This window comes from Hesperophylax consimilis, chromosome 1 (genome assembly GCF_061612785.1).
Source record: "Hesperophylax consimilis isolate HC1 chromosome 1, BYU_Hcon_1.0, whole genome shotgun sequence".
Lineage (NCBI taxonomy): Eukaryota > Metazoa > Arthropoda > Insecta > Trichoptera > Limnephilidae > Hesperophylax > Hesperophylax consimilis.
Window position 1 is genome coordinate 19792365 of NC_142836.1, and position 27196 is coordinate 19819560.

The 27196-nt window shown below is 33.2% G+C and overlaps 1 protein-coding gene across 2 annotated transcripts in view; it reads right to left on the reverse strand.

Annotated features, from left to right (window-relative positions):
* dgo (ankyrin repeat domain containing protein 6 diego) overlaps positions 1-27196 on the reverse strand; it is a 136669-nt gene that overhangs the window by 86760 nt on the left and 22713 nt on the right. For both annotated transcript variants that reach the window (XM_089651226.1, XM_089651236.1), the window contains one exon: positions 8989-9134. In XM_089651226.1, coding sequence (XP_089507352.1) covers positions 8989-9102 — 114 coding nt within the window. In that variant the 5' untranslated portion in view covers positions 9103-9134. The remainder of the gene's footprint in view (positions 1-8988; positions 9135-27196) is intronic.

The following is a 27196-nucleotide window of genomic DNA, read 5'->3' on the forward strand; positions in this document are numbered from 1 at the left end:
ATATTTACTTCATACTATGAATTTGGGAGGCGCCGCCCAGGAGGAACTATGGGGAACCATTTATTGGATAACCAACACCCCTGCCATAGGTCACTCCAAGTGGTTCGCTACGTTTGGTAACTTAGCAGGGGTTCCCGGATTCATTGGATGAGGTGCCTGCCCACAAGGTGCGTGGCGAATCAGATCAGGAGACGCCAATTTTGGGAGACCCTTTGACCTCTTTTGCTGGTCTCTCTCGACCCATCGTCTTGAAGCGCAGCGAGAGGGGTTGATTCATACGTCCGTCACTCCTGGACACTCTGACCCCTAGATTCCTACCTACCCTCTTATCTTTTCCTTCCCAGAACTTACAAAGGAAGGAAAGGAAGTTATATTTTTCCCTATCTCCTTCCTTTTTAAGAAAAGACCCTCCACACAGCATGCCTAAAGATAACTGGTGTGGTTAATGTAAAAAAATCCACACAACTTAAAATGAAGGTTATTGGGGTATTTTCTTAACAATTTATATTTTGGATCATTATTTTAATTTTATAGGTAACAGTCTCCAAAAAATAAATAATCACTGACCTAGAAGAAATTAACCGTGACTTTTTTGATTCTGAGAACGATCTCTACCCACGTAGGTAGGTATATCTACTTGGTAGGTGATCTTTACATTATTTATCCATTAGTTAAGAATAAAAATAATTGGATATCCAATTTTTTGAGCAACGACCCGACAATTGTGACAACAGACAATATACATTAAACTAGGTTTGTATCTGTCGTAAGAAATACGGTTAAAACAAAAACGCGTTTTTTTTCCTTTTTTATCAAGGTAGATAGGGAGGTACCTACCTACTTTTAAAAAAATCATTTTAGTTTAACATTAATAATAGCAAGATGAATATATCACTCAAAGTGACTAATCGATATTTTCACATAATTTGTCAATTGGCTAGATTTTTGAATATCCAGCAAAAAACAGTTAAAACCTGATTTTATCAAGGTAATCTAGTCAACTTTATCGAAATGTTCCACAAACAAACACCCACCGTGTTCAAGAAACAGCAAACATGATTGGGAGTAAAAACTGAAGCTTAATATTGTGTCTAGGCCTCCGTGGTTGAGCGATATGGCTCTCGACCAGTAAGCCGAAGGTCTCGGGTTCCTATCTCAATTTTATATGATTAATTTGGTTTCATTTAAAATAATTTATTATATACTTGCGGCACGTTGGAGAGTGGAAAGTACTTTAATTATCACCCTGGTGTAAGACCACCACTCCAAAATGAAAGGTTGCTATAAGTGGCTTTAGCCATTGACCAGTGAACAGATCTGAATAGCCAGGTACTCCTCACCTTCCACTTCCCCATCCCTTCCTCACCCCACTACCATCAGCCTCACACATACCCCAATTGGGGATGCCATAATCTCACTGGCTGCAAACGAGTGGTAACAGTTATTCACGTAAAAATAGAACTAAAATATATACAAATACCTACTACCCTAATGTATGCAAACAGTTTATTAATTTAAATTCTTACTTATTACATTAGTTATGATATAAAGCAAAATAAAAACCACTTGTAACTATTTCGTTGTCGTCGGACGTTGGACCAATTAAAAGGCATGAGAAAGTCATTAATTTAATCAATGATCTGTTGAGATAATATGTTAATTTAGTGGCCTAAGCACTAAGAACATACATGTGAGAGAATTGCTTCATTGTTATTAGAAATATTCGATGTAAAATAAACGTTCCTGTAAAAGACCTATTGTATGGAGATTTGTATCTTGGAAGATGGAAGCTTTAGCAAGGTGAGTCTTAAAGTAACAATTGGGCTCATTCATTATCCGAGTTAGTTTACTCTCAAGTGTGAGAATTAGCCAAAGGCGAATTATAACGGACGTCTCCCAAACTTGTGTAATTTATTATAACATTCTTGCTCAACTAACCCCAGGACTCAGTGCGTTTTCTCAACTCGCCTCATAGGAAACGTTTCATAACAAGTTACTAGGTAACTTAATTAACAGGTTTTGCATATTTTTCTGCTAATGAAGGTTTGCAAGATTTAAAGTGAGTTATTTTGACAACCGTTATGATTAATTGCTAATCAACATTTATGTTTTCAGTCAGTGATAAACGTGTTTGAGATCAACTCTCACATTTTAAAATTAAACGTCATCAAAATCGTTTGTTTTTAAGAGAGTGGTTAGAGAGTGCTGGTGGAAAGCATTTTAAAGATAATTAAAGAAAGATATTTATTTCCGATACGCCGAAACTGTAAATTGGTATTGGTGCTAGCTTTGTTGATTTTACAAAATATCTGCTTTATCATCATAAAAGCCATAAAGACAGAATCAATTAACTAAGTGAAGTGCAAAATGTTAAATCACGGGCCGAGAGAAACATGGGTGCAGTCTGTACTCTGTAGTCGGAAAATAACTCTTGCCCGTATGTCAGAAACGTTTTACCGCGACTCGAGAGTAATTCGCGCGGAGGAACAATCCTGCAAGACTAGATTCGCTTCGATTGGTGTAATGGCATTTGAAATGGCGGCGCGTTGAATATACAATAAATATGTCACAGTAACTTGAATCACGTCCTCTCAGCGTTTCCAGGTGATAGGCGAAGCTACAGCGCGTTGCCGACAACAAATTATTGTCAATAGAGGCAACACGTACGGAGATACCAACGTATTAATATTTATCTCTCCAGCCGACAAGACACGCGTTATGTGGTCGTTGCAAATACATTCAAGAATTCATATTCCCACTCAAACAAGCTATGATTTATTACAACCGATTAATATCTTCTATCGATTAGATGGTGTTATAATGACGAATGAAAAATATATGGAATTCATACTTTGTCGTCGAAACCGAAAAACAGCAAATTGCCTTTCATGATTTTTATGGCCTCGCCAAATTTATTGATCTATACCAGATTGGGATAGTTACGTTAAAGTTACATGATTTAAGAGCCACAAAATAAATACATTCGTGTGTTTACCACATCGAGCCACAACATAGGAGAGAAATACAACGGTCTGCCAAGAAACTTGATGTTATCATCTACCTACTATGAGTTTGGTTGGTATTTTTACTGATTCGAGTTTCCAAGTTTGCGAAGGCAACCAAGCTGTTGACGAAAAATCAGTTTAATTCCTGAAGCTGCAGTCAATAAACCAGTATCGGTTGTGCTTGTTTTATTCTATTTTGTACGGCTATATTTATTATTCGTTCAATATTTAGCCTCCCGTTGTTTAATTTACTGCTATTATTAGTGTAGACACGCCATTTAAAAACTACGTATTAAAATGTGGCTCAAAAGAATTCAAATGTCAACATATAAAATAGCACTTAACGATTTGAGGTTAGTAGGATAGAAAATATATTCTAAAGCTAAGAGGTCAAGATATTTGCGATCTAATACCAATTACTTCAATTCCTTTCCATTAGGCCTATTGTTAATCAAAATTTTAACATTTTATAAACCCTCGATTTAATTGGAATTATTTTATTTTCTATTTGGTTAATTGAAGCAATATTTAAATTTTAATTAGTACAGCTATTAAAAACCATCATACAAATTAAGCTCGGCACCATTTAACTGTAATACATCCGCTTTAGATATACTTTTTGAGTTGAACCATTTTAGAATCAATATTCAAAGAATACCACAGCCATTAGAATGGGCGTCTCAAAACAAGATCGATTATCGTGACGGACCAAGCTCATCATCAATAATTTATAATCAGAAACCGTTACCTAAATAGAGCAGCACTCACCACATTGTCATTATAAAAAATACAACACTCCGAAGTCTTATTCTCAACAGCTTTATAAAATTATAACCACGAGCCAGTTACTACTCTTCTCTTTTGATTCCGGTTATTAGGAATAATTATAACAACTAACAACCGAAAGCACCCTGATAGCTTGAATTAAGGTGTTCAGAATACGAGCAATACTTGTCGGTTTTATCGCCTACGAAGCCTTAATTTTAAAGAAATAATAATTGGAACATCGGCATAAAGAAACCGTTTGCTAATTAGATGAGTGTTGGGTGTTAGAAACTAGCTTTATTGTTCAATTAGTGCGATTTCGCTTTTTTTCCACCACGGTATAAACAGCTATGACGTAACGTCATAGGTACATATTTACAGCATTCAATAGCGGTACTCAAAACCTTAGGCCGTAAAAACTATACTTAAGGCGAAGCTTAATGCTAAATCACTATTTTGATTAATCTTTATAATGAATTGGTTTATATATTTTTTTTTATAATAATATAATGAATACCAAAAAATATTTTTTAGATAAACTGAAGTTTTTCCTATTGTTTAGCTTGAGTAGAATACAAATAAAAAAATAAATTACTCAATAAAAAAATATAAATGTAAACTACTATAAAAATATTTTTTAATAGAAATTGTATGAACGCGTAAAGGACAACTTTTAAAAAATACAGTATCATAGATAAGATTATCTGTGACATTTTCACTTGATTAACTTTTTTGCTTTCTTATAAAATTATTTACAAAATAAATAAAAACCAGTTTGGTGCTTGAAATCGAACGTTTCTAGACTCCGTTTGTCAAGCGATTTTAATGCCTATTACATACAATAAAAGGTATACCAAGAATATACACATTTTATTAAAATAGATAAAACACATTTGAAGCTTTGGTTTTAAAATTTAGAAATATAATATATGCATACGTAAATACTTTTGTACACAGCCTCTAATCATAAGATCTGGTCTACAATGTAACCAGAAAAAAATAATAAATAAAACTGACATAAAATATTTCTAACTTATTAAGAATCTTTTCAAATTATTCGTAATCTGGTTAAAAACGGGATTGCAGGCTTTTAAAAAATGAATTGGTAGGTTTCCTAATAAACTTTCAGTAAAACACGAATTTGTTATCGTGATGTCGGAATAAGTGTTCATAAAAAATTTGAAATTTTCGCATTTCATCATTGTATCTTATCAGGACAAATGCAGGCAGGGCCGGCTCTATGCGAACGCAATTCGAACAGTCCGCTCCGGGCGCCGAATTTCCAAGAAGCTGATGACACCTAATAGTCCTAATGCGTCAACCTTGAGACTATTTTTCATGAAAATGGCGCTACACGAAAATTTAAAACATTCGAATATTACTGATTACATTGATCACTTACCTAGGCGTCTACTGGTTTTGACAAGGGGCGCCAAAGTTTTACTCGCGCCCAGGCGCAGGACCGGCCCTGAATGCAGGTGCACGAGCACGTGTTCCAATTAATTACGAATTAAGGCGATGCCATACGTAGTAATGCAAAATCATGTGTTTTTGGTTTGAAAATTTGGTCGCCTAGAAATTTTTCAGATGCCTTAATTAAATACTGCGAGTAGAATACATCTTGGCCTTTGAAATAATCGAGTATTTTTAGATAAGTCTTTTTATTAGCCCAGAAAAAAATAATGTATAAGGCCTATGAAAACTGCTTTAAAGTTCAAAATCTCCTAATTACGAAACCATTTTCGGTTATCATTTTATTGTTTAATGTGGCAAATTAAGTTATTTATAAAATGATCGAAAAAAAATAAAATAAAAGGCACTTTTTGGCAATGTTTTTTTCTTGCATAAATCAAAACAGGCGGATGGTGTTAAGCGGGAATTTAAACCTTATCGCCATCTACGTAAGGGTTGTTATTGATAGCGGCTCAATTTAAAATATTACACGACGTAGTGCATCGCCTTAACTGAAAGTTTAAGAGGATCCCGTTTTTAACCTATTTTAATAAATCAGCCTTTCTTATTTTTCTCCGTGTACCTTCCCTACAAACTAACTAGGTACCCCTGAATATAGCAGTGACAAATTGCACGAAAAGATCATTTGTAAACAAGGTTTAGATTGAATACTATTTCATCTTAATATAATAATAGTAAATACGAGTATTAGTGTACATTCTGCTATCATTTCTATTGTTTCTCATGTTATATGCTGTGAACTGTGTTATTATTGAATACTAGACTATAAACAAATATAATAAATAAATAAATCAAATAAAGTATTATTTCAGTTGGTAACGATTTAAAAATGTTTTCTATTTTGTCTTGTTTGTAGGCTATATTTAATAGATAGGCAAAAATTTGTTTTGGATTAGTAGTAAATCATCAGATTTCAAAATCAAACACAACACTCACCATGTCATGTTGTTGGAAGGAAATGAGGTATTGCTGTGGAGCCGAAAAGTCGTAAATTTGACGCCTCTCAGCGTGGCTGTATCTGACATTTATGGATTAGATTCCTGCCTGACTAATCTAACTATGGAACACGATTTTAAAAGTAGTCACAATACATCACACTTCCTGGAAAACTAGTTAGAATTTGACGCTTGGCGTTTTCGAAAAGATTTGATTTGTCAGAAGAGATTGGAGGCTCGATTTAAAGATAGTCTTTTCAGACAGGGGATTGCTGTTTGATTATAAGTTTTTAGTCAAATGTGCCCTTGTCAATAGTCCAAATCCTTTTTTCATAATAAAGTACTAGTGAGCGTGACAATGAACTAACTTCTGTAATTTTGAAATGTTTATAGAAGTTTCTTCGCTGTCTCCACGCATTTTTTCATCGACTAATATCTATGCATATTTGCATTACTGAAAATAATATACATATTCCAAAAGATTCTAAATATACGAAATGGGTAGGTACTGTTAAAATTTAGAATTTATTCATTATTGATAACCCAACCACCAATAGCACAGATAATAATAAGGAAAAGTATTTCTCATTGGTATTACTTTAGTACTATTTTAACTCATACTAGCTGAGGTTCCCGGCGTTGCCGGGGCACTATACATAGTTTTTCGACATCAGATGTATACTTATTTTGAACGTCGAAAGTGTATGTAAAATTTTCAGTTAAAATTCTGCTTTAAGGGGTGGGAAAAGTCGATGGGGTGTTTTTTTCGAAATCTCATACAGACAGTGACCTTCTCCCCAATTTTGAAAATGAAGGGTTTAAAATTTTATCAATCTCTAAATAAACTGTAGATATTTTTTAGACTACAAACCATACCGGGACACTGTACTTTATCTTTCCAGACTAGCTTACTGAAAAGTCATAGACCGCCACTGGTATGTATATACTACCATCACAGTAAGCGTAAAATGTTGCTTGTTTCGTGATGGAAGATTTAGCTAGCCGAGGAATGGAATGCAGGACGCCTGGGTGAGACCCAAACACGATGCCAACTCAGCTACTTACCGGTCGGTGGTGTTTATATATTATAGAAACTAGATATTCGGTGGGATTACTTTATTTTTTCCAACATTATAAATTTATTTTTGATAAAAAATTGCTTTATTTGTTCACCATATCTAGGTTCCAAGTTACAACATTTGTAATAAGCATTTGAAAATATGTGTATTATAAATATGTTAATATTATTTTTTTTTAATTCTTTTTTTTTGTAGGTATATAAATTGGAATAAACCGTCTTCTAATGCTTTTATCAACAAACCAAATCACTTATCTCTGTGTAATCAGCATGTAAAACTTATTGCCGGTCGTCCGCATTTGATGTTTAATAAATTTATTCTGACACAAATAAACACGACCGTGTATCCGCCAACCATGAAAACCTTTCCGCGACTTTCCAGTCAGCAGATAAGTCGGTAAAATGAACGATTACATTTATTGCTCGGCATCCGGAGGTTTCACCGTTTTGACTAATAATGGATTCGTGGATAGACTCACCATGATGCTTCGCGTTGAAGTTTGGCGACCAGCAATACGAATGCCTGTCACCTGCTGCGCGCTTCAGTCATTCATGCTAGTTCATTTATTGATGCCATTCATCTTCTTTCTACTAGAGACCTTCCATTCCAAGATTAAAATTGGGATCACATATTGTCGCCCATTTTAATTGTCAGAGTCCGAACTAGCACACAGCGTTCCCAATAACGACCGACAATCATAACCGACTTGAGCACTGAAATGTTAGGGATTTTCTATTCAATGGTCCGAAAGTTTTCCAATTTTTTATACTATTTTCTGATACTAACGAGAACGAGTAAATTTAAAAGTGAATCTCGCACAAACAGTCCCAACTGCTTCCAACCGTCTGGAGCCAGTGAGACTATGGCACCCCAATTGGGGTATTCTGTGAGGCTGTAGGTAGTGTGGGAAGGAAGGAGATAGGGGAAGGTGGGGAAGTACCGTGTGCAATATGTTGCCATTTTTCTCTATACCAAATTATATAATTTAAATATGTTAGAAACTATAGTATGTATTTATCTCTGTCGTTTTGGATTAATATAAACAAATTATTGTATGCTACATTTATGAACGCGTTAGGTTAGGTTAGGTTAGGTTATCAGTTTAAATATTACTTACCTACATGAAATGCTTCCTTGAACATTCCTCAGTTAATTGAGACAGTTTTTGTTAAAAAAATTGCAGAACAACATGTAGCAAGTAAAACAGTGGAACAGAAGAAATTTTTTTTATAATTGGAATAAATTTTTGTACCAAAACAGTGAGCTTGGAGTACAAAAAAATTGGCTGGTAAATTACTATTTTATTGGTTTTCTTATTAGTTTTAACTCTTGTTTTTTGTGGGTGCTATTGCTTAACCAGTTGTGTCAGAACGGCATGGTCTGTTACAACTTTTGGTAAAATAATAATGTTAGTTCCACGGGTGCAAAGAGGCAAATCTCATAAATATTTAGTGAAGTTTTGTTTATCTTTAACTTTTTTAATTTATGAACTGTATAAGGTTTTTTTTATTCATTTAAGATACCTCAATAATCGATAATATTAACAAACAAGAATTTCGAGAAAAATGTTCTTATATAGCGTTTCAAAAACTCAAATTTAAAAATTGCGTACGGTTTCCTCATGTCATATAGGCTCTATAGGCTTATTTTAACGCATAAAATGAACAAAGATGGAATTTAGAGAAATATGGAGGTAATTTAGAGATTAATTATTAATTAGTTTGTACATACCTCGTCTGGGTCATTGACAATCTTGGGGTTGTCCTTGAGAAGCTGCGCGAGGCGGGGCAGGTCTCCCCGGGCCGCGCCCTCCCTCAGGGCGGCCCCCGCGGCGCCTCCGCCCATCAGGCATGCCGGCCGCCCTGCCCAATACACATCTGGAAAAATATTACATACACGTCTTTATTATTATGTGGTAATAACAGCGGTAATAAGCACATCATTCTTAGAAGAGCAGATAAAAATATGCACACTGTTCATTTTCATATCGGTCAGTGGCTGAGTTGGCATCGCGTTTGGGTCCCACCCAGGCGTGTTGTGTTCAATTCCTCGGCTGGCTAAGTATTCCATTACAGCACAAGCAATATTTTTCGCTTACTGTGGTGTTAGTAGGAGATTTTTAAATATTGTCAGGTTATTTTGTAATCCGCGAATTTTTGTCTGTCTTTTAAATAAATAATAAATGTGTATTTATATATATATATATGGCGTTTTTCAGTTAATAAATCGGTTATGCACCAATATACTATGGAGAAGATTACATATTTGAGGTACATATAAATATAAAAGATTGTGGGGGCAGTTATACTATTTTGTGACATGTGTCAAAAGACAGTTGCTGAACTGTCTGTAATGCAGCGATCATACGATGACAGTACAATACAGTTTTGGCCAGCTCCTGACCGACTGTCCTAGTGTGACTGTAGTTTGAAAGACAGAACAATGAACCAAGACACTGTCCCAGAGATAGATGGACAAGCTTTGTCCGGAGGATAATATCTTACCCCCACCACCGCTCCCGGCAGCGTTTTGACAAGACAGTAGGACAATAGCCAGTCGCTCCGCTCGTTCGTATCTCGGCTTTCGGCGCTCGGATTTCGTATTTCGGCTTTAAATTCGTGTAATTGGAACACCACAATCAACACATCTTGGTATGAAAGACCGATAGAAAGATAACTCGACAACTCGCGTTGTCGTATATCAATTTTGACAGGGTTCCGCGTTTGAACTAGCGTAGAATGGTTGGATTGTCCCATTGTCCTGCCCTGCATGCTCGAAACTGTACACGGAGCAGAGACATCTTCTGTATTGTCCTTATGTGATCCGGTAGAAGTGACGTTGAAGATGTCTATGGTCAATGCGGAATCCTTAAGCGGGTGAGTTGCACTATTATAAGTATTGTATGGTAGGTACAAGTATGTACCTACAGATTTTTTTCTATTCATAAATTAGTACATATTATTTTAAAGTGTAATCTGTTAAATCGGCTTGGTGTACATTATTTTAAAGTACGACAGCCGTTCCCCTCATGGAAAGCACACAATAATAACGCCTGAAGGGCTAAAGGGCTGTTACCCAAAAAACATTCTGTGCCATTCAATATATTCTGCATTTATAAAATTGAACACAAACAAGATATTGGGTTTGCTTATTGGGATGGAAGCTCTTCAAGAATAATAATAACGCCTATAATAATAACAACGCCTGAATAATAACGCCTGAAGGGCATAAAGGGCTGTTACCCAAAAAACATTCTGTGCCATTCAATATATTCTGCATTTATAAAATTGAACACAAACAAGATATTGGGTTTGCTTATTGGGATGGAAGCTCTTCAAGACAAACGATTCATTTTATATGATTGGTGGAACTCCGATTCATAATATTTAAAAAGATATGTAATTAAACATTTTCTATTTTTATATCCCCGAATTTAACCTACAAAATCCTATCAAAACCTTTTGCTTTTAATTGACGATCTTCGTCACCGTTAGTAGAGTTATTTTTACACATTATATGTAGTTAGAAGCCGAAAAATCATGTTTAGTAAATATACCATAACAATAAACCGAACGCCTGTAAACTGTAATATGAACTACTAACTATACCATTATTTTACTGTAATAAGAACTACTAACTATACCATTATTTTACTGTAATATGAACTACTAACTATACCATTATTTTACTGTAATATGAACTGCTAACTATACCATTATTTTACTGTAATATGAACTACTAACTATACCATTATTTTACTGTAATATGAACTACTAACTATACCATTATTTTACTGTAATATGAACTACTAACTATACCATTATTTTCCAACAAGAAAGAAGGCCGTTATAATTAAACGAATTGAGATATCTACATAAAAAAACACCATCCATTTTAATCAATATTGACGACGTAATTATTACGCTAAGAACGTATTGGAACATTGGACGCAACTATTAACATTCGGTAGTTGAAATATATTATTATTAAATCAAAGTTGAAGTAACTTACACTAGATGAGCCCCCCCATCTCGTACTAAAGCCATATATCTATGTAAGCAATAAGCACATATAGAAGTTATGCGGAAATGCAGAAGAAATCCAGATAATAAAATGCATCTTGATATTTGAATTACGAATCAACCCGAATATTGTGATCGAAGGTAAAATGGTTTGATTACTTCACAACGAAGACCGTTTTACAGTTTTGCTCTGATGTGACCGTTATTACTGCTGACAAACTACATAAGTAGTTTAGCGGGTTTAAATGTGAATAAAATAATAAATAGTCAAAGTGAACCAAAAAAAAAAAAAAAATTGTGCGATTTTCAAGGAAAAACGTAACGCTTTGGTACTCGTTTACCTGAGAGATATTTTCTTATTATCCTTTTGATCGGTAAATAATTGATCATATAAAATAAAGCGCCTTTGAGGTGAATTTCAAACGAAAACGGTAGGAAAGAAAATAATAAACCAATCATTATTATTTATTTTTAAAGGTGGGCTTACTGCCTTAGGGGTGTCATGTTTGTTCTTCTTTTAGTAACCCACAATTAAAGTGAGATGCAAACGTGGCTAGAGTAAGAAGGTTTTACCTGTTAAAAACTTCTTAATTTGGAGAAATAATAAATAAGAAGAAGAAAATCAATTGAAATAATATTATATAAGCAGGGTGGTAAGGGATGGTGAAGGTGGAGATTTTTCCATGCCTAGTGGTAATTTTCAAAAATACGATACTTGTATCAGATAAAATCCTCACTTTAAATTCTATTTCTAAGACCATTCTTTCGATACATATTTCAATGGTTACTGTGTTTGCCACTCGGGTATGTTTTACAAGAATGTTTGTAACTGCCGCTATCGAGTTCAGATGGGAACAAAATAAATCAATGTTATTACCAAGTCCCCGTCGTATATCATTTTTATCGTCTGAAAGCCTCACAGAAAAAAAACGGCTTATGAAATTATAAATATTAAATGCTATGACAATTAATTATAATGCTTTGTTTATGGTAATTTCCTATAGGTATGACAGTGGTACTGTTAATGGACATACATTTAGCCCTGTGGGTAATTCATTTAATTTTTTATGCCAACGGATGAAAAATGTATGGGCTTTTACCTATTTAGTTCAACTAATTTATGTTTATTGAATAATCAATTATAAAAAATACCTAAAGCCACAGCTTTAAGTAACTAATAATCACGCCATTTCCCCATGGCGTAAGGCAGAGTTAAATGGGCAGATATGCCGTAATACTCTGCTCTGGCACACATTTCTTGCTTCATCCTCATTCAGACATATTTTTCTGTTATTTCAACTCTTGACATGGCCCGACTCAATTATATGATTTTTTTAGTCACCCTGACTTCCACCAATATACCAACTTTGGGTGAAATATGTTATCCTGACGCAGCTTACCTTTTATGTGTTCAATCTATTTAAGTGCCCATTTACTAAACATAGCCAATACGCTTACGATTACACCCGCCTTTTATAATTTGCAGACATCATCATTAGTTATTCATGGTTTTAATAAATACGTCGTTATAATTATACTTGTAAGCAAGTATCTAGAAAATCCACGAAATATAAAAAGAAGAGTATCTCGGTGTGCGTTTGTTTTTTTAACAAATCTACAGTTTTATTCCTAGATTGATGAAATTGCGCACACTTGACCTTCAAAGTAGGAGGGAGGTAACTGTCAACATTATATTTCTGAAAACCACCCCCATTCCTATTCCTAAAATAAGAATTTGATATGTATTCATGATATTTTGCGTGCTTGAAAAGAGAAAATTACTGTCTGCATCTGATTTCGAAAACTCTGTGTAAAGCCCGAGTAACCCCGGGACTTCATCTAGTATAATAATAACATGAACTTGTCTAAAGTTCATACCTCCAGTACATATTAATAATAAACCTGACATCATATTTCGTTTTAAATTTAAACAATGTTATATCGGGCGTCCTGCGTTTTATCCGAGGTATTGAATTTCTTTGGAGTGATTTATATGCTACCATTGTTCCATAATTCAACAATAAAAAATATCTTTACGGATTGTTAGTCACCAGAGATTTATCGTTAATATATATTATTTTCTTGTTATAAATAAGTTACTGGTTATTTTGACTTTACCTATTACCTACTTTTTAGCCCTAAGAAAAGATAATTTTAATAAAGAAACAGAGGCACGAAATAGGTACGATCATACCCTACAACTTAGTGCATACATACAGTTAGGTATACACCGTACATAAACATACAGCCTTACTAAAAAACGTGGTGACAATTTTTGAAAGACATATATATACATTGCTTATCCTGCCAAAGAGGGTTGTTTATCTGTTGCATAAACTTGAAATAATAATACTTTCTAAAACGTCAAAAAATTTCAGAGATATATTTAATAAATTTAAAAAAAACACAGCACTTTTACTTAAGGAATTTTCAGAATACTGTAAGTTCAATTATTATCTCGTTAGTACAATTAAAAATTATGATAATTCCCAGAGAATAACAAAAAAAATCTGACATTTCGGATTCAATTTTGCACAATATAATGTTATATTTCTTGGAATTGTATTTACCTACATATGCATAAGACATTTATGTTATGAAATTTTATTACTTTCATGGAATTCTAATAAAATTCATACGGTAATAGTCAATTAAAAAATAATATAAGCGGCATAACTTCGCCTTGTTATAGATTAAAACTGAAGAAAAATAATAGTAAATATAATAAAATAGGCAAAAAAACTCTAAACTCTGCTCTTAATACATGATATATAATAATAAATAAATGATTAAAACATCTAACACCCTTCTTTCAGGTATGGGTAATGCTGGCAATGGTAGATATAATATCATTGTGCGAAATCTTGTTTGCCAGCTTATAAATCAGAAAAAAATCTCTTTTGTAATGCCTCGTATATCCATCTCGCATCCATACGAATAGCTAAAATAGTTTAAAGTGAAGTTAGTTCTGACTTAAAAAGGGAGAGCTTATGGAGTTAAAATAAATGACAAGATAAAAAAAAAAACTATTCAAGAAATGTGGGTTTGATTTATGGTTTTATTCCAACGCTGTTCGTTTTGAGTCTATGATATTTCACGCTGAAAGGTAACTATCGTGGCGGAGGAAGAAGCCTTGCGATGTGATAAGTTATTAGACATTAAATGATAGTCGCTTGATGACCATAAGGATCATAACTCCACAGGCCACTGCCATGTTTTGATAGAAGGTCGGAGTATTTTCGCCTTGCAAAAAAATCCAAAAAAAGGGATATTTCTGAACATATATGAAAACTAAAAACGTCTTTGTGATAAAATACGCTTTCAAATTCTATTATTATATTAAAAAAATGTTATTTGTGGTATAATATAATTTAAAAAATGTTTTGGAGCCATATCTATGCTTCTGCATACGTATTTTAAAATATACTAAACTGGTAATAACCCCCAAGCGACCGAGTTTTTTTTTCAAATGTGAACTAAGAAATTTCGATTCAAAACCGCGAATCAAAATAAATATATACATACAGATGTAGATTCGCTAGTTTCCTGCTTATACTACAAGTTTCCGGACACCGCGTATAAGTAATTATGAAGTTAATACACATCATGCACTGTCAATGAAAGAGTTTCATTCACCAAAATGTCGGTAAGTACCAACCCATACATTATACAAACGTAATATTTCATTGCAAGTATAGATAAATAGCATCAAGCGGTAAGAATGTAAATATAGTTTATATTCATGAACCGTTTGGTTGTAAAGGCGGGAGGTTCTTGCGTGGGAAGACGGTGAATAGATTTATGCTCAGAAGAAAACAAACAAATTGACTTATGAATGTACGACCAAATGAGATTTGAATGGTGGTCATTTTTTTACAATTAGTGATCCAAAAATGATGTATGAAAAATTGCTCTACACATATTTGGGAAATCCCAAGATAAAAAAGCATGAGACTAGAATTTGATTAGGTTGAACGTGCCATTTCTCTCTAAGACCTTCTTTATACATACGGCGTACCAGGAGAACATATATATGTGTTCTCCTAGTACGCCTAAAGATTACAAGATTTTATAATATGCCAAAATTGATTACAAAATTCAAATCCAATTTTTTATTTTCAGTACTCTAATTGAATTATTCTGTGAATTAAGTCTATACAACGCAATTTTACCTAATTTTGGACCCTTGATCGGAAAGAAAATAAATCAAGTAATAATATTATCAAATCTACCTTAATACATCACATAAAAAAGTGTTTACCCATACAGAATTCCGAGAAAGGTAATTAATTTCACATGACGGCTAGCATAATTACGTTTTTACGGTGGGTACCTTTTTATCCATCATCACCATACATATTTGGAAAGATTCAGATGTCAACCGGCCCGGCGAACAGCGTCGTTAACATTTTATTGGACAACACTCGGGAATAATTTTATCGGAGGAGAGAAGCACGCAAAAGGCGGGAACCGTAACAAGATGGCGGCAGATTGAAATCTTTGTTTCTGTTTCCCGTCTAATTGGTGCTACCAACGCCAGCCCTGTCCAAGATTTCAATTAAGTGACATATTTTAATATTTAATTTGGTAACTGGTTCGTGGAAATTGTAACTAACAAGCAGAAAAATCGTAAGGACAAACAATAACAAAAGAGAAGAAATATGTTGATTCGAACGGTCGTGTCAGTCTTTACGATAGGTAAATTTTTCGGTAGGTACACAGTAAAAAGTTTTTTTTTGCGAAATAATAATTATTTTTTAAATGCGCAATTTGTTATTGAGTTTTCTTTCGAAAGATTTTTATTTTTTTTTTAATTTATTTAGTTTATTGTTTATCAGAAACTTACATTTTTTTTTCTTTTTATTGTTTATCAGAAACTTTGCATTTTTTCATATTTTAAGTTATTTAGTTTTTTTAGTTTATTGTTTATCAAAAACTTTACATTTTGTCTTTCAACTTAATAAGACGAAATAATACCTATCCCTAATTATAATTTTACAATATTCTCCGAAACAATATTTTTAAATATCCCATCTACATGATTTGCACACAGATTAAATTTGTATGATGCTATGATTATTAAAGACTTTTCGCATGTTTTTGTGTCAAATTAATGATAAGTAGGTGCCACTCGAAGGCCATTAAAAATAATTTCTTAGAGTAATGTGATTCAAGGGTAATATGATCAAAACCTCGTTTATAAATTTAACTGAATGAGTAGGTACTTGAAATATTTAAAAATAATCTTTAACGTCATCATCATATTCACGAACCAAACGTTCACCACTGCTGTCGTCATATTTAGGTACAATAAACTCAATTGAAGTCGGTGAACAATTATTTTGGTTTTCCATCATATTCCGTAAAACTACGTAAAAAATTATTGGACACATTTTCTTACTCACATGCGTTTGAACCAATTTTCCGCGTCTGCGATCCTTACCGTGGGTTTAAAAGTACCGCGCCAACTGAACTTCCCACCGGAAGTATGCCCCCTTATAACCTCTCGTGGGTGAGTCGTGGGGAGTATCGGGGAGTGTCGCCGGGCGCCGATTGAACCGCCCGAGCGGAACAAAGGCCCGGAATCTCCTTACAATGAATCTCTCACAATGGAAGGCGTGATGGAACCAAGACGGGAGACAGTTTAGAGTTGCCCAACGTCAATTTAGGCAGATTATCCCTCTGAAGGCTGAATGACACTTCACATGAAAAGTGCAACCAAGCTGCAAGGGCCACTCCCTTCTAGAATACGTAAGATGGTGAGAACAAGCAATATTTTTCACGATCCCTCTCCAAATAACATAATTCGAATTACTGCACGTACCTATTTCATACTTGAAATGAGAAAAAAATTGGACAGAAAAATAATGTCTTCTTCTTCATGATTATTGGACATTTGAAAATTTCCATCAATTTTTTTTACAGATTTACATATTCTTTGGAACAATCTGTAAGTTCTTCAAATTTATTTACGTCAATATTATAACAAGGTATCTACGGGGTCTCGTTCTTTGTCATTTTATGAAACAAGCTACCAAGCTGTGTAAATTGGCTACTTACCAAAAAAAAAGTTCAAAACTAAATTGCTCATTGGTGTAATCAGTCTTTTGAGTAATGACAAAACTGTTTTTTCTTCTTATTCGATAAATAATGCATTTCAAACACGCATATGAAAACATGTGATTGATTTATTCTAAAAAATACTTTATTTTTAAAAATACCCCTTACTTATAAACTCGGTGTAAATACAACGCGACGCGAAAGTTCAGAACACTGAAAAACTAAACTTATTACCATGGCGTTTGTATGGATAAAACGGTCTTAAGCTAGGCTTAAGGCCAGCTTTACCGCACCAACTTTAAAGGGGCGTGTAGTTATCTAATTATTAAAACCCTACATGTATAAGTATGGTATTAGGACATAGATGACTCTGTACCAATTTAAAATACCACAAATAAAAAATAATTATAACGGAAAACCCGAGTTACGCTTTGATTACGGACGTCAGAAGAGTATTTTTTTAAATGTATAAACGAGGTGACAGTAAATATCGCTACATTCAATATTCAACTACTCTTTATCATGCGGTAAATTCGTTTTTTTTAATACAAATGAACCAGAGATAAATGAAAAGTAAAACTTACTTGTAATTTGTAATCATGCTGACCTTTCATTTTAGCCTTTTTTAGGGGGTGAAAGCATTGTAAGTCGGGAATAACTTTTGTGTAATTCGAATCTGAAAGCCATTATAATTTTATACCTGAAACTTCTGTTACGCCAAGCACGGTTCATTCTAGTAGGTACTATTTATGAATTATGAATGTATCTCTTATTGCTCTACAAGATTTTAAAATGAAGTAATTAAAGCTAATCCGGTAGGTAAATAATTGCTGCCAACTTGAAAATATGATCAAAATAACGAGATCAACTTTTTTTAAATATATAAGTATATAAATGAGGATTTTATAGAATGTACTATGCAGACAAAATAATCAAAATCTTAACAGTTAGCCGTTACAAAAATATGTTTGATGTTGATTGTTGATGTAGCAAAAAAGTGTAGCCAAATATAAGCCACTTTATCGCTTATATAATCTCAGTATGAACATGAATTGATGAATGGACGTTCTATGATATAATAATATGTTGTGTGAATAATTGATGCACTAAAAATACACAACACTAATTGTAAACCAAACGCTATGTTCATATTTCGTAGCCGGGCAGATACAATCAAACAAAGACTAATTTTGCCTATCTTTGTTAAACTTTAATTAAGTCATAACGTAATTAACATTGCTTTTAAATCTAATTAACCATTGCTTCGTACTGTATAAGTTTTATATAAATAGGGTTATTTGAGATTCTTATAAAAAAGACGAGCCCAAGTATTGAAAAAGGCTGTCTTAGAATGATGGAAGATAACAAAATAAACTTTAAAAAAAGTCTTATTGGATTGAGTTGCCTGGTCAGATTTATTTCTGCGAACCTACGAAAAAATGATCAATCAAGATCTGTTCTCCGCTTAAACAAAGCAAATAAAAAGTTACATCATTCAAAACCGGATCATAATGCAATATGAGAATGAGAAGTGAAACTTATATGCGCTGATTATATTTTTAGCAGGTACACGATTTTTTCATTAGACATTGTTAATTAAGTAAGACATTAATTAATATTATTTTAAATATACGTACATGTATTCTATATTGAGGGATTGGAATATTGAATACATATGATAACAGCATACACTTCCAATACATAAGTACAAATTTTCTGTAGGTAGGTTGTGTGTATAATCGATTATTTTGAATGAGTTCGTTGTCAGAGAACATATCGGTTTCCCACGGGGCAAAGAGCTTGTCATGGTTTGTAATCATCTAGAACACAATAATGCGTAGAGAAAAATAACTGTAGAACAAATAATTATGTTTTTCCACTAAAGGTAAAATTTTTGGTTGATTATAAACCTTTTTTGGAAACACTATTTCAAGGAAAATTTTATTAAATTTCGGGTACCTGCCTATGTGCCTACTCTTTACTACTGAAACATGGTGTCATGAGTTCATTTCCTCGACTGGCTAAGTCCTCCATCACGTCACAAACAACATTATCCACTCACCGTGGTGGTAATAGGAGGTTTTCAAATATTGTCGGGTTATTCGTAGAAAAAAAGACAATATGTACTTGTAAAAATTTTACACGTATATTCCTGCAGCTTAAAACTCCGATTTAATATTCTCTCTTTCTATTTCACGCATCGTTTACGAAAAAGAGGGAGAGGTTGAAACGAATCTAGAGGTACGCCTCTACAGCACTTGGATACCTGTATATCACTTTCATGAAATGAATAAATAATTTAAATTGGTTTGATTGACTAGCAGCCTTTGACATTTTTCAAAATTAATTGACAACGTGTATTTTTTAAATTGCTCTTCGCACAATGGCTTCATTTTCATTGTGGGACCAAGGTTATTACTAGTAAAATACGCCGCTTACATTGTGTAGCCTAGAGCAATGTAAACATTAAAAAAGTGAATACCTTATTAAAAAAGTTACTACACACAACCTAAGTCTTAGCGTTTACATTGGACGGGGAGTCAGATAAGCGTAAGAAAGTATCTAATTAATCACCGTAGGAAGTTAAGGCTCGTGTTAGTAAATAGAGTGTCCGAGTTAGAAAGAAACTGAAAAGTGTTTACTTTTATGTACTGACTTACCATACTACCACACTAGGGGCATATTACGGTAGTCGAAAATATTAAAAACCTTATTTAAAAATACATATTCGGAAAGTTTAACCCATGTTTAGTTTTGGCAAGTTTAACACATTAGGTCGAAGTTCAAAATATTAAATTTTGACCAAATAAAAATGTAGCTCAACCTCTATAATTTATATTTAACTAAAACATAATATTTGAACTCAGTTACAATATTTAACACTACAATAGAATACAATCCCTTATGTACCTTTAAAAAATATTTTTTTATTATTGTCTTTACACAAATTTCATACCATGAATGAAACAGCCGGGTCCAAGTTTTATTCAAAAGAACCTTCTGTTAAAGCACTTCATCTGATTTCTCAATAAAATGTTTGCGTTGACTTTTAGCGGAGTGAAAGCTTTAAAATGTATGGAACAAAAACCTTGTTCCCCATTTCATAATTCATTAAACAGAGTAGCCCTCATGCAAAATGGCGCATTGTTTATAACATCCGGCAGCGGCACATCTGCCACGGAAATAGGGCAAACAATGCACATCCGGCTTAAGGCGAAGCGGAGGTGACATATCCACACCGACCTACCTACGTACATTAAGGTTTATTGATTTATATTTTGATTCGCATTGTTTATTACCAGCCGTAATCTCTGTTATCTGAGTTTTATTCGTGTTTGAATAAGAGTTTTAATAGTAGAATTTCCCCTAATACCATTTTTGGATAACGAAGTCTTTGATTCAAGAGTAGAAATGAAAACACTAATATAATATTTAATCATTGAAGAAGATGATACCACTGAAAATGTGAATGATGGGCACAGAAAATAATTATGTTAAGATATTTTTAGATTTATAGCAAAGTCAAAAAATGTCACATTCAAAATTAAATTGGATAGATTTATCCAATACATCATCTGGTTATGTTCGCGTAGAACTTTGCAATCATTCAAAAAGATTGCAGCCTAAAAATATGGGAAAGAATAATTGAAGGTTATGTTAGTAATTCAAAATTGGAAATGTGAGACTGATTAGGTGGCAGATGTTAGTAGATGGCAATAACTGAATTGAACGGCAGTCCCAGATAGATTAGAGGATTTGGGTCCGAGTCTTAGTTGCGACCGTTACCTTTTTTATTATCTGTGTATTCATCTCTTTCTTATTTTTATTTGAAGTTTTAGAAAGACATTATCTTCAACAATTGGTTATTATTACAATCATGATTATAAGCTTCAATAAGTTAATCCTAACAAATTGAACGAATAAAATTAGTAAGAAAGGTGTTTGATGAGTTTCTCTTAAACATAATTTTAAAGATGATAACGCAATTTCGTGTAGTGAAGTGATTCAATTTATATTTTTATATGGAATGGAGCTTTGGACACTGATTCCTGAAAGCACACCTACAACAATATAAAGGTTGGTATTCTGGCAGAACAACGGTTATATACCATATACTCGTATAAGTATGAAAAAACTTTCAATAATGAAAGAAACTGCATACTGTGTCTTTGTCGCGTTACAAAAATGTTTGTCTCCGTCATTTTATTATGATTGCAGAAAAAGAAAAATAGAAATATGGCAATTATTGTCATTCCTGCATTGAGGAATTTGTGAAAAAGACCATAATCGGTAGATAGGTACCTACCTCGAAAATTATTATAACACGCCACCGCTACAATATGGTACAACAAGAAAGAAACATTTTGAAAATAGGTAGGTACCTACCCATATTATCAATTTTACTGGGAATTAACATAGGTTGCATAGTTCCACTTTTAAAAAATGGACCGCATAAGTAAAACATAACTATGTTTACGCACATTTTGAAAGGATAACCTTTTGGCGACGACAAATATTCTACATGTTTTGTTAGTTTGGTCGTAATAGTTTTTCCGCAACCTAACCTAAATAAACGTTTACTTACGCATTTTGGGGTGACCACATTTTTTTTAAATAAATGGACGGCGCATGTGCGACGAGCGCAATATCTATATAAGTTAGTGCCCTTAGGTTAAGCGCAATAACTTCGGGAGGTTATTTCACGTATATTTTTCGAAAAAGTTATTTATCTTGTTTGCCACCATGTAGAAACACCTCCCAAAACTAATGCACTTTACCCCCTGACACCTGTACATTAAAATAGAATGTTTTTTTCTACAATCAGTATAGGTACATTTGGTTTTCTTCTGGTATTGTTGCCACCAAGATGTTATACAATCTTGGAAGTAAATGGCAAACAATTAGTCGTGACAAAGCGTACGATGTTAATTTTCCGTAATAAGGAATAAATTCATGTATCTCCAACATCAGAATCAGCTAAAGCTTGTCAATATTTGTACAATATTTATGCTGGACGGTCACCGTGTACTTGTTTACCAATCCCTCGAGCAGGTAGATAACTAGGTCGAACGCTATGTACAGACTGGTAAATAACTCTCTTACGAGTGAGCAACAGACAAGATATGAGATTCAAATAATATTAGGTAAATACATATTTTTGAATGAATGTGTCAATAAAATTAGGTAATTTGCATTTCCGAGAATTTTGCACACCTGGCATAATCATAATTAAGTGAGAATTTACTCCCAATTTCCCAGAAAATGTATTCAAACAGACTGGAGACTGTCGTTACGACTGTTACGACCATTTGGACAAAATTAGTTTCCCGCGCAGTGCGCGAGGCAAAGATATTGCGAGGTTTGTTCGGAAAGTGTTTAAGTAATTGGGTCCTAAAATAGGTTCGTTATTTGAAAAGATTATTTTCAACATTTTCTCAATACATACCAGCTACTAAATAAAATACCCTATTACTTATTCAAGATACATACAATCAATTGAGTCGTTTAGAATCAAAGGCAGAATTATTAGATATAACAGTTCTGCTTTTGATTCTAACTTCGTGGAAGGCTTAAACTTTGACAATAAACACCATTTTTAAATCATTTTAATACCACAAACATACGATTTAGAAGAGATTTTAACGTTTTACGCACATCATGAGCTAAATAATGATTTGGCATATTTATTTTGTTGACAATTTTTTGGATAGTTCTGTCTTTGATTCGATACACCTCAATTGATTACAATTTTTAAAAGTTTATTCTCGTACGGACGTATTATTAAAAAATTTGAGTATTATTAAAAAATTTGATTGTTTTTTTGAAGTGAAACTTCTTTAGGCGCGTAATGGATTTTCGGGGACGGAGTAAAACCGAGTCAGGATCGACACGAAAATGCGGGTACCCCCACCACCGCTCACCGTTCACTGTCCCTCTCTCACCATATGCGCTTGTTGAGGTGGGGGAGCCGCTCACGAACGTTCTCTCTCTTCTCTTCTTTCCTCTCTCTCAGACACCAGCGAACTGCGCCACGCCAAGCATCAGCTGCTTGGTTAGTATACTGCGTCGTGAGTGTAATACGAGTGAAATACGTAATTGATTGTGGTTCATACGGTTTGGTACAGAATTTCAGTGTTAAAAATGAGTAGTGACGAGATAGAGGTGATGAACACATCATTGTCATTGTAATTTCTTTGTAATTTTTAATTGTAATATTGTTATTTATGTAATATTGTATACTTGTGAATAAATTGAAAATTTTTGGAACTATACATTAATCGAACGTCATTCATCTATAAGAAAATATTAGAAAAAGCAAATCCATGCTTCGTCGTTGAATTATTTAACCTCTAATTTTCAAACTAACCTAAGAGAGAAAATAGAGATGATGAAATGAAAATAGAGAGAGAGGAATACTAGAAGTTTCACTTCTGTCTTGCGTAGGCTTGACACACCCACTTTTTTTTTAAAACACACTAGCGAGGGAAAGCACATTGATGTTTATATTCTGGTGTTCCTTCTCTCTTATTGTGGCTTTCCTAACAGAACATATATTTTGTTGCGAGCCACGAATTATGGCAAAGGAACGAAGCACAGGAACGGCGTTTCGCGCCATTTGCCGTTGCTTCATTCCTTTCCCGTAAGTCGTGGCAGCTCGGTAATTCGGCTCGCATGTGTAAATGCAGAATAAGATCAATTATTCAAAAAAAATAAAGAAAGAAATCATTCCCGAGTTACAAATAATATACAATATTTGAAGATTTCCTATTATCATCACAGTAAGCGGAAAAATTTGGTGGTGTTGTGAAGGAGTACACACCACGCCTGGGTAGGACCCAAACGCAAAGCCAACTCAGCCACTGACCGGTCGGAATTAAAAGACAAATTACATTGTTTACATTACTATACTTTTATGTTCTTCCGCCATGTCTTAACTATGCAGCCACTTAAAAAATAAATAACCTTTATTAATATTATGCAAAATAGACCACCACGAAAGAAAATGATTATAATTATTAATACAAGTTTACTCCTCCATCCCTTTGTTTAAATTCAATATCTACTGAGATCGATAACCCAATTGAAAATTAATGTGACCAATTATTATTACACGCTGTTTTAATTGAAACTGAATACTTCCTTTGATATGCATACCACATAAATACGATCATAACCTCGGGCCAATTAAATTTCCCAACCAACCTATTGAATATGCATGATCGTCCATCATGCCACGGAACATGAAAGCTCAAATTACGAAACTAAAGCTCGACATGTTTAAATTAAAATGTATTTTTTGTTGTAAATTTTATTCTAATTAAATTTACCTACCTATTACTTGTAAGGCATTTCTGTTGATTTCAATTCCAGTTTTTTCTTGAAACACAATGTTTTAAAAACTTCAAATTTACACACTAAACTTGTTATACATGTTACATAACTGATAAACAGAAATAACCATACATTAATTGAAGTTTATCGGTTGTGTAAATTTTAAAATACGTATTTTAAGTATGGCCCTTAGTATAAGTTTATTATTTTTGAAAAAAGAATTTATAAAAAATATTGTTCAAAATTACACTTTTCATTAAACTCCCTCAGGTCCCTGCAAGTTGCTGTTGCTGCTATAGCTCGGTGGTCTACGGTTGATGATTGAGTTTGGTTTGGTCCTAATCATGTCCGCGGCAAGAACTTTTTGCTCTTGTGATTTTCTAAGCTAAATCATTTATTTGTTAATATTTATTTATTTATTTTAATATTTATTTATTTTAATATCAACGGTATAAAATATACCATATACAGTAAATTATAAACAGTGACATCAGAAAATATACAATTAACAGAAACTCTAGATGGATATAAAAAGTTAGTGATACAAGTACATGCAAAACTTATAGGTAGACTAGGTTAGATTAATATTGTTTCTCTTCTGGTCTACTTTAAAATTACTAAATCTTATCCAGAAATATATTTAAAGAACAAAATCTATAACATATAGCTATTAGCATCTATTGCGCCTACACAGAGAAAAATAAGTATTGCTAATTTATTATGAATCTCTTCAAATTATTGGTAATTCAGTTAAAAACAGGATTGCAGACCTTAACGAATGAATTAATAGATTCCCTGATAAACTTTTAGTTAATTACAAATATATTATCACGGTCTTATCAAGGCGAATACAGGTCCATTAATACGTGTTTTAATATATTAGGAATTTACTAAAACTTTATCAGGAAACGTCCTGCAATCCCATTTTTAACCGGATTACCAATAATTAGAAGAGTTTATGAATAAATTAGCAATACTAATTTTTCACAGTATATAAAATAGGTTATCTATCTAATCTAACACGGTCATTTCTGAATATTAACGATATAATAGTAGGTAGATAGGTAAGTACCAACTTCATAAAATTGTTAGTGATTTATTATTCACAATTCACTCAGATATTATTTACCAGCACCATTATCAATTAATGAAGAATCATGGTATATTTTTTTCAAAATATGTCTTATTTTATGGGAATAAACCGTAAGCATTGTTGAGTAATTTAAAAAGAAAAAGCATGTATTTTTTAAAATTACCTACGTGAGTTTCACTTCGACGTATGAGTCATAATTTGTTTATTCCAACCATGTTCTGTTCCGGAAGGAAGTCGATGTGTGAAATGTACACAAACTTGTATCAGTATTCATAGACATAAAGCGATCAACATATTTATACTATTATAAACTCAAACACATTTTGATTGTATCCTATTTATTGTATCTATTTGTGTATATTTTGTAGAATCCCATACATTTACCCAATAAATCATCTAGTGGGTTCCTAGTTCCGTTAGTAATATTTATTTTACGTGATATATAAAGGTACTGTAGAAAGTTTGGAAATGCTTTCCGAAAGCGAACCAGCTATCGCGTTATGTAAAGTATTATTAGGCGGTAATGCTGTTTCGGCCTACGTAGCCAGTTCAAAAAATAAATTAACACGTACTAAACTTTTTGAATTTCAATATTAAAGCTCTCATAAAAAGTGAACGAATAAAGCAAATTAAAACAATGTGATGCATAAAACTACACTAATTTATCCCGATAAATTATTAAATCTTTATTTTATTTTTATAATGTTTTATTTGCGATCTCATTATCATAAATTTGCCCATCAGAATGTTTCCGGCGACCCTATCGGGGCAATCATCTCGTTCGATTATACTCGACGAATTCGAGATTCTCTTGTAAGCATAATCTCATATCTCTTGGGACGTAAAGATTGGCAGCAAACCATTCAGTCTGATTCCACTCTATCTCTCATCTCAAGAAGCATAGTAAGCAGTCAAGTAGAGCTTTAAACCTTTCGTATATTTTTGGTAACGAAGATTTCCTAAGGACAAAGGAAACGCCGAGTAACGCATCAACTTAAATAACTTAAAAGGTGCAGGTTTCGGCGAGTAAGCAAGAATTTTGAATATTATGGCTTTACCAACATATTACATTTACTTTTGTTTTAACGTAAGAAATAATAGTGCATAAAACCGGTCTGCCGATGCAAAAAACTCTTGTGAGCAGTGAGTTCTGGCTTCATGACTTTTGCATAGATTTTTCGGTTTGATTAAATCAACGTAACTTTTTAGATCGCAACGTCATTTTAATCATGAATTTTAAAGAAAATTATATTATGCCTATTTAAAAAAAGCACAAGATGTCTTATTGTTATTTTCATAGTTTTCAATTATTAAATACATCAATTTTTTAAAGGCTTTGATAAAAGATAGTGTAAACTCGGGCCAGAGTAGTACAACTATGTACAATTTAAATAACAATATTATTTGACTGAATTATGTAGCGCCGTTTTTG